This window comes from Gekko japonicus, unplaced genomic scaffold, assembly GCF_001447785.1.
Source record: "Gekko japonicus isolate JY-2015 unplaced genomic scaffold, Gekko_japonicus_V1.1 scaffold593, whole genome shotgun sequence".
Classification (NCBI taxonomy): Eukaryota; Metazoa; Chordata; class Lepidosauria; order Squamata; family Gekkonidae; genus Gekko; species Gekko japonicus.
Window position 1 is genome coordinate 747,756 of NW_015169191.1, and position 9,794 is coordinate 757,549.

At 40.0% G+C, this 9,794-nt stretch overlaps 1 protein-coding gene across 1 annotated transcript in view; it reads left to right on the top strand.

The window, feature by feature from the left end:
* The window catches only part of LOC107114667 (probable ATP-dependent RNA helicase DDX60), a 109,320-nt gene that overhangs the window by 53,919 nt on the left and 45,607 nt on the right, over window positions 1-9,794 (top strand). Inside the window, 4 exon segments of the mRNA XM_015416234.1 lie at window positions 2,489-2,617; window positions 3,843-3,992; window positions 7,850-7,969; window positions 9,112-9,207. Coding sequence (XP_015271720.1) covers window positions 2,489-2,617; window positions 3,843-3,992; window positions 7,850-7,969; window positions 9,112-9,207 — 495 coding nt within the window.

The window sequence follows — 9,794 nt, forward strand, 5'->3', positions numbered from 1 at the left end:
GGTATTTCATTTCAAGTTAATTATAAAGGAAGTACAGTGGACTGGCTCAAAGGACCAGGAAAGGACTTGTGGATCATAGGATACATCTGGGGGAGGCCCCCTGTGACTTTGATGTCTCTAGCTTGCACAGGAACCGTTCTGTACACTCCTGAAACTCCTGAACCTACGCCTGTCAAAAGGACCACCTGTCTTTTCCTCAGAAAGCACTTTCCTGGGGGCACCTTCTTTTGGGGACTGTACCTCAGACCCCATAAGTCTAATCATCTCCAAACTTGGAGGGCAGGTAGAGGAGAGTCAGACAGAGATCTCTTGTGAGTTTGATGCCCCTAGCTCACTGGGGGGGGGCATTCTGCTGATTAACCTCACAAACCAAACCAGTTCACTTGTAGCATAAAAGTTTGTGACAGTTCATGGTTCGTGAACTGGGCACACCATGAACAATGAACTGAACTGCATTTTCCCAGTTTGTGCCCATCCCTACTGATCAGTGTTTGAAATTTTAAACAAATTTGTTAACTTACAATCAGGTGCGTGGGCGGGAGAGATGTAACCAAAAAGGATACAATTAAAACAAATAAAGTGAAAAAGTTTTCATGGGTTTCCCTTGCATCATTGTCATTAATATTGCCTTTTTCTGATGTTTGAGTTTAGCACTTCAACGAACCATACACAATGGTAACACATGAAAAGGAGAAAATATATATTTTCCATGCATGTACAACTTCAATACACGTGAAACGAATGTCAGGTTTTTGAGGGGATAAGTTCACATATACTAAAGCTATATGCACATGGAAAATATGTTCATTGTCCTATTCACACAAGCTGTGCATGGGCAGTGTATGGTCCTGTTGTACATGGTTGGAGCATCATAACTTAATGTCTGCAAAGGGCTGATATCTACTAGTAAATTGGGTGGCTCATGCCAATCATGAAAGCATCAAAACAAGCAAGATTGGGCCTTCTGTGATTATAGCTGACTCCTAAACTATACCCCCTTCATAAATTAACAAAAAGGGGGAAAAAATGGCCTAATGAGGGCTGAATGTGTTCCAGGATGTATGGAATGTTTATTTCAGAATTGGTTAAAGGAAGAAGCAGAGGATAATTAATAAAATTATGGAAGAGGAAATTTTGGGGAGGGCTTTTCAAATGATCCCCCTCCATTATTCCTTGAGGGGCCCCTACTTATTCTTTCTAATAGTGAACCTGATGATCTTGTCAGATGATGTCACAAAATGGGGCTTTGCACAGACAAGATAGTGGCATACTTGGGAGAGCCCTTAGATATACAGACAAATACTAATGTAAATTAAAAGAAGATAAAACATTCCCAAATGTCCCAGTGACTGCTAAGCATACGCTTGCCCCTCAAGACGCATGGAATGTTGAGGACAAATGAGAATTCATTAAAAGGAAATAAAGATAACAGAATGAGAAAGGGAAATTGGCTTGCTTGAGTCTGTAACAGCCAGTATCTTATAAGTGGGTAGGTGCATGCTGTGAAGTGCACATTCCGTGACTCCTGTTTGCTGCTTCAGTCATCCAGAATGTCATAAGCTTTTAAGGGTTTTTTATTACTTTGAAATTAAAATCCAATTGTGGAGTTAATTAGGATCAGAGAAGAAGCATTTTTTTCTAAACTCAGTCAATCATATCTCCAAGGACTCTAAACTGAATAGGGTAGAGTCCCTAACTATTTATATTACCATAGAATTGGTGTAATCAGGGTCATGAGATACATCTCATTAAGTATTCTCCATCTCTAGTGCAGCTTCCCAACAGTTATAGTCCAATTCCAGTCACAAATTAGCCCTGGCCAGGAGCCGATTGTGACTGGGAATGGGGTATGTCCATTGTTGGTTGCCATAGCTGCAAGACAGGAATGGCTAGGAGTTTGGAGGCCATGCCGGCAAGCAATTGACCTAATTTCCAGGTACCTCATGGGCTACATGACTACTTGCATGTAGGGCAGGAGCCATCAGGTCTGCCTCTTCCACTTAGAGGTGTGAAAGCATGTGTGGTTATATCACATGGTTATAAAGTTTCTCTGGCCAAATGGACTTCACAGGAAATTTGACTTCACAGGAAACAAGGCACAGCCTGTTATCAGAAAGATATCACAGGAGAAGGCAGGAGGCTTTCAGAAATCAATATTTCTATACAGGGAGAAATATACCCCTCACCCTACATTGGACCGTCTAGCTCACCTGCTTGTTAGTCATAAACAATAAGAGCCAGAGCAATTGTGCTATAGTGCTAACCTCCCAAAGTTCAGGACTCATTGGGTAACTAGGAAGCTATTCATCTAGCCCCAGAGTTCAACTATGTTGCATTATTATTCTGTGATGAGATTTTCCCTCCATGGAATTCATCATAGACCTCAAAGTTACATCAAAACAAAACAAGTGGCCATTTTATTTGGTTTCTAATTTGCTGTGAGTATAGTTATTTTCTTATTTTGTAGACAGTGGAATCTCACGAGAAGCTTGCCAAGTATTCATTAGGAATTGGAGCAGCTCGATTTCAGCTGCAGTATATGGGTCACTACTTGTTCAGAGATGAGAGGACGGATCCAGATCTCAGAGTACGACATTTTATACCGGACACATGGCAGGTAACAATATGTGAAATTAATGTTAAAATATCCCCATGATTTTGAAAGATAGCAACTAATGTGATACTTACTTAAAAATTCACATCATAAACTTTTCATTTCAATTGTTGTTGCTTTACATGCCCTATGTTTAAAAACTGTCTTTTGTTCCTGCCTTATGCTTTATAGGCAGGATTCTCTACAACTTGGGTTGTGGAAGAACATTTTACAACTCAGCAAATGGACATCTAATATGTGCAGTCCAGAAAATCTTGGTAGAAACAAATGGCACAGTATCCAATGAATTTAATTGGGTTCCCATGCTGATCCAGACTTTATCTGTGCAGTGAAGTTTCTACAGTAACTAACCACATGTATGCTACTGTTTAGATTAGCAGGACTTGAATTAAATGCAGGAATGACTTAACAAAAGTAGGAGGATATTCATCTGCCAGCAGACCTTTTCTAGTCACAGGGGAATTTGAATTTCCATGTCGTAACCTTGTAATAGTAACCCCAGTTTTGCAGAATAGTCTGATTATTTCCATTATTTCTCAACATCAGACTATTCTGCAAAATTGAATGAGTTCATGGAAGAGATAAAAGAGAGTGAGTTCATGGAAGAGATAAAGTATGAGCCAGTGGTTCCTGATTCATAGTTCAGCCTTTGTAGGCATTATATGGCACTAGCTCCATATTGTTTCTGGAGACACTTGCACAATAGATTTGATGCCTAAGAAAGTCAAAGTTAATTAAGCTTTTCTCCATAATAAGTCATGCTCCACACTATCCTTCTTCATTGTGGTTAAGTGACGTTTAGTCATTTCTTCTTTTTAAAATTCACCTAGATGTGAGGTGCTTGCAGAGTTGTCTCCATTATTTCACTGTTTTAAGTAGAAAACTGAAGCTTGTTCATGTGACATCCATCTTTGCTCAACTATGACTAAACAAACATTGTCGAAAAGGATGGTGGTGCTGTACAACTAGCATTATGAATCTTTTAGATGTTAGCAATGGGGCATCTTGTATTTGTAGTTCAGGAAATTTTGGTCTAAACAGAGACAGCATAGCATCTGAGGAACTTATAATGGGGTTCCCACAGTGATCTAAGTTTCCTGTCCATTGTTATCATCATTTGGGGAGTAGTGAAACAGGGAATACTACACTCGGGCAGTATAAATTGAAAATGTTATTTTTTAAAAGTCTATATCCTTAATTTAATTGCAATACCATTTTTCAAATGCAGCGAGAGCTTTTGGATGTGGTAGACAATAATGAGTCTGCAGTCATTGTTGCGCCTACTTCATCAGGAAAAACCTACGCATCCTACTATTGCATGGAGAAAATCTTAAGAGAGAGCAATGATGGAGTAGTTGTGTATGTGTCTCCCACAAAGGTATGATTTTGGAAACACTAAACAATATATATATATATATATATATATATATATATAATAAACCCATGACATGTTTAAACACTAAACAATATATATATATATATATATATCTGTTAGATGAATAAACCCATGACATGTTTAAAAACTTATACAGTTTCATATACACAGATCAAACATTTAATGTTTGTGTAAAAATTTGTACAGTGTCTTAGATTGTATTTGGTGTGAGATTGTGTTTGGTGTGAGAGCCAGTTTGGTGTAGTGGTTAAGTGCAGAGACTCTAATCTCGGAGAACTGGGTTTGACTCCCCACTCCTCCACTTGCAGCTACTGGATGACCTTGGGCAAGCCATAGTTCTGTCAGAACTGTCCTTGAAAGGGCAGTTCTCGAAAGAGCTCTCTCAGCCCCACCTACTTCACAGGGTGTCTGTTGTGGGGAGGGGAAGGAGTTTGTAAGCCACTCTGAGACTCTGAGTGGAGGGTGGGGTATAAATCCAATCTCCTCCTCCTGGTATAGATTACTGTAAAACCATACTAAGGACTTAGATTTAGATCTTAAATTTTAGATTGAAATGGTACACATATGACCCCACAAAATATTTTTGTAGCCAAAAACAGCTGTGGAAGAAGAAGTGATTCTTAAACCGTTCCCCTCCAGCCACTTCGATCCTAGTCATCAGTCAAAGCTGCTTTTCTCTCCAGGAAGGAAAAAATATGGTTATTTGTAACATTCCTCTATCCTTTGGTAGAACCACAGTCATCAGAGGTAACTTCAGAGTTGAAACATGGCAGGAGAATAAAATGTTGGGCAGCCTCTTCTTTCTGCAGTCTTCCTCCACTCAAGAATGCAGTCTTCTGGCCTCTTTTTCCGGATTTTGGCATTCGCCATGGTGGTCGCTTTTTCCTGCAACTCTGGGAGACGGCTGTCAGAGCCCGCGGTTGGGAGGGGGCACAACTGTGTGCGCCACCCCTGGAGCCCTCACGTTGGGCTCCCAGCCATGGGGCACTAGAGAGCCCTTCCCCTGGCGACCCTGCCAGCGAAGGGGGGCTACTCCATGCCCTGAAGGTCCCGCTGCAGAGCATCCCAAATGGGAACTAGAAAACGCACACCAGAGCAAGTGTTTGGTGGCCAAGTGAATTGAAAACAAAAGCGGACTTATCGTTGAAATGTGAGTTAATGTCTAAGCGAGAAACACCGAAGAACTAGCTGAAAACCTCCCCTTTGAAAGCGAAGGGGGGAAGGGAACTCTCCCCCGCTAAGAAAAACTGAGTGAACTTTGAGCTACTACGAAAAGGGGGGTGGGCTAATGAAGAAAGACGGATTGAAATAAAGAGCATTTAAGAACTTACCAGGCGGATTTAAGAGTGTCAGAGACTGCAATAACTTTTATAAAAAGTAAACAATCCCCAAACATGGTGTCCACAAGGAAGGATGAGAACGATAAGTGAGTGAAACCTAAGCTTCTTGCCGGAACTGCCAGCCCAGCAAGTTCTGTGCCTAGACAGGACACAACTACAGAGCTGCAAAAGATGATGACTGAAGCACTGCACCCTCTGCTGGAACAAGTTATGGCATTGCACCATAAGCTTGATGCACAGGAGACTCAATTAACTGACATAGTAAAAAAACAGAAAAAACTGAGCAAGAGCTGAAAGAAGTGGATGCCAACACCAAGAAGCTCAAAAAACAACTGCAGGTGATGGAGAAAAAGAGAATGATGGAGGAGTCTCATTTGTTACAGCTACAAATGGAAAGAGCAAGCTATGTTCTAAGATTTCAAGGTGTTCTGGAAGAGAAGGGAGAGAATCTGAAACAGACTATGTGCGAGGCTTTAGGCCCCTTGGCAGATATACAAAGGGATACATTACAAAGCGAAATTGTTATGATCTATAGGTCATATTCAGAATTTACATGAAAGAATAATCTGTCAGGGGAAGTTATGGTAAGATTCTCCAGAAGACAAGTGAGAGATCAAATTTTCAAAGCGACAAATGGAACTACCCTGAAAATCAAGGTCAAAGAAATAAAAGTGTTGAAGGACATTCCGTTTGAAATAAAAAGGAAAAGAAGAAAATATAGAGACTTGGTTTTATTCCTACAGAAGAACAACATTCCCTACAGATGGATTGTACCCAAAGATTCAAATTTATGGACAAGAAAGAAAAAAATGACTGTTGAAAAGGCACGTGAATTTCTGCATCAACATAGTCGTCCAGCAGGAGAAGAAGAGGAGGAGGAAGAAGACAGCACCAAAGAAAGTGAAGAAGAAGGAGCAGATGAGAACTCAGACTCTAAACTGGGGGCGGCAGCCCCAAAGACAAGCTAACACTTAAGAAAGAAAAAAGTATAAAAGTTGAGATGTTATTGCACTTTGAAATCTCTTACAAGGTTTTGTTATAATTATTACTTATTTTGCTCTTTAAGAAGTCAGATATGGTGGTGTTTAAATTTTTACTTCAGTTTAAATAGATTATTAGATGACCACATTCAATGAACTTGAATTGAACACTGAGTTTAAAGCTAACTTTTTAAGCAGTATGTATGATTACCATCTCTTGGGTTTTTAGTGGGTTTTCTTTACTTTCTCCTATAGTTTGAAGACCCCCTCCCAAATTTCATTGTAGTTTATAGAAAAGGCAATAAAAAATCCCGTACGGGGGGCATAAAAAAAAAAGAATGCAGTCTTCTGCAAAAAACATGTTCATTAAAAATAATTGAAAGAAGCTCAGACACAGGCCATGCAACCTAGAACTTTACTTAATTTTACCTGGCAAATACAAACTTCTTGACTTTTTTGCATCTTAACTATTGTTACAAGTTTATCCCATTTTGCCAGCATTTAAAGTACCATGGTATTGTATGGATTGTAGCCAGTGTTCCCTCTACACTGAGTTAGTGTGAGCTAGCTCAGTTTTTTAGCCTCCAGCTCACACATTTTTGTCTTAGCTCAGGAACGATGGCTTCAGAGCAAACTAATTTATGCAGTAGCCAAATCGCTAGCTCACAACTTTAATGCCAGTAGCTCACAAAGTAGAATTTTTGCTCACAAGACCCCACAGTTTAGAGGGAGCGTTGATTGTAGCAATATGAATTTCATGGGTGCTCACTGGAAGACGAGCTCCCCCATTTTGTAGAACAGTTTTTGAGAACTGTTTGTTTTATTTTTTGCTGATATGGGGTACTCATTGAACAATCTCAGCTCTGCAGCAGCCTGTAAGTCCAAAAATGGGCTACACCTTGAAAGTTCATTGAATTAGCTGTGGTAAGGAGAAAAGGAGACTTGCGTTTGGAAGCACAAGTGAAATTGGTTCAGCTCCCTTTAAGTGAAAAAAAGAAGAAGCTGCAGTCAAGGTAGAGAACAGTTGGAATGAAGAAACCCTTTCACGCTCCTCATTTCATTGTGCTACTGCTGATGTTACTGATGTTACAATATAAACGATTTCCACATTTCTGCTATTTACCGGTAATTCCTAGACTTTTTAAAGGGACTAGGTGAGGGGCCAGTTCCATGAGGAATATTTCAGAAAGGTAGCAAAATAAAACAAGAGTTAAGTGGCACTTTCAAGACTAACAAAATTTATTCCCACATAAGCTTTAGTGAGTCAGACCATCAGATCAGGCCAATTTATACATACATCAGAAAGGAGGGGGTACCCTTTCTGATATGTAGATAAATTGGACTGATGAGTTCACACTCCAGTGCATCTGATGCAATGAGTTCTGACTCATGAAAGCTTATGTTGAAATAAATTTTGAAAATGTGCTAAATAAAAAAGATATGATGCTACTGATTTGATGCCACTGATTATATCTTAGGAAATCATTAATTAACGAAGAATGTTTTTGTTAATGACTAGGCTCTTGTAAACCAAGTGGCAGCAACAGTACAGAATCGCTTTTCTAAAAAAATGCCTGATGGATTCGTGGTGTGTGGCGTATTTACAAGGGATTATCGCCATGATGCCTTGAATTGCCAGGTATAGTATATGTCTTGTAACAATGCAAGATAAATGTAAACTGTTTTTCTAGAAACTGGCTGATCACCTAAAATATTGCTTCTAATTTAAAGTGGTGTTAACAATAAAATCGAATATTATTGATTCAAAGAGATGCCTCATATTTGAATTTTGGCTTTTCTCTGTGTATACTGATCCTCACCATTGAGATTGGTGCCTATATAAAAGCAAACACTACACACTTTTTAAGCAACACACCTTCACATGCCAACTCCATGAGCAATTTTTGTAGATATGTTGCATCATGAGTGGCATGTGGGTCATTCTGGCACATGGGAGAAAAAAGTTATATGTATATCAAACTCATCAATTATTTTAATAGTCCAGTCCTATTGATTGGCAAGAAAAGTGTTTCTGTGAAGGGCACATCTGCTGAGATACTTTCTCCGTTCACGGCCCGCCCACCTCTTGCCAATTCTATGCCCCTGTTACACGATCTTATTAAACTATATTTTATCAAAAGATTCCCTTCTACTTATGGAAGGATTATTTTGCTCTTGCAAGATAATTTATTTTCTCTCTCGTTTCCCCCTCTTTTGGCAAAACATTTATCTGTCTTCTTTTTTTAACAAGCAAAGCAAAATCGCAAGAACATCGTTTTTTGGCACAGTACTTATTTATTTTCTCTACAGAGGTACTGAGTCAACATCCCCCCCTCCCCAGGCCATACAGCAACTGGCATATTCAGTTGACTATTCCCCAGCACCAAGGGAGCCACTTCCCCATGCTGCCCTGGCCACACGGCTGATAAGCAACTGGCTTAAGTGAACTCCCTTCATCAGTAGATGCCTCAAAGTGATCACCACTTTTTCCTGTCATCATATGATATATATGATTTGATTACTTTTTATTTTATTATATATATATAGTAATCAAAGATACAAATGTTTACTTATGTATTTATTTTCAAATAAACAACCATAACTCCAGTGTGAGTTGCCACCAGTGACTTGTGGAAGACCATTTCTGTTAACAAGTATTGCTTCGAGCTGAGGAGCACCTTTAGACCTAACACCCTTGTTTGGATCCAGTCCTTAATGTTTAGTGCTGAGACATGTTTTTGCCATTTGAGATTAATAGAAGAAACTATTTTTTAAAAATAGATACTAGTGACAGTACCTCAGTGTTTGGAAATCTTGATGCTCTCCCCTCATCGCCAAGCATGGGTAAAAAGGATCAAATACATTATATTTGATGAGGTGCGTATCTCTCCCTTATTATAAAAGAGTAGTGGGTGCCAGAATTCTAAAATTGGCCCCTTTAGTGTTAGGCCGAAAAAACTGCCACTCGGAAGACACTGGCTAACAGGCAGATAAACGTTGGCTGATGGTTGCCAACTCCAGGTTCGAACTCCAGGACATAGGGTTGCCAACTCCAGGTTGGAAACTTCCAGGATATTTTAGGGATGAAGCCTGCTGAGGGTGGGATCTGAGGAGGAGGAGGAAGAGGGGGTCCTCAGACAGATACAATGCCATGCTGCCCACACTCCAGACAAGCTGTTGCCAGTCTCCAGGTGACAGCTGGAGAGATCTTAAAGCTTTGGTGCTACTACAAAGTTCCCCAGGAGCCCAAAACAGAGTAGTGTTTAGGAAAATCTTGAGGAATTGTTTGGTGCATTTACGATGGGGCTCCTGGGGAACTATTGTTGCCAATCTTGGCCCAGCAGCCATCAAACCATTCTCTTCAACCCCCTGCTGTGCAGTTGACTTTCCCATAGGGTTGCCAATCTCCAGGTGGGACCTGGAGATCTCCCACTGCTACAATTGATCTCCAGATGACAGAGATC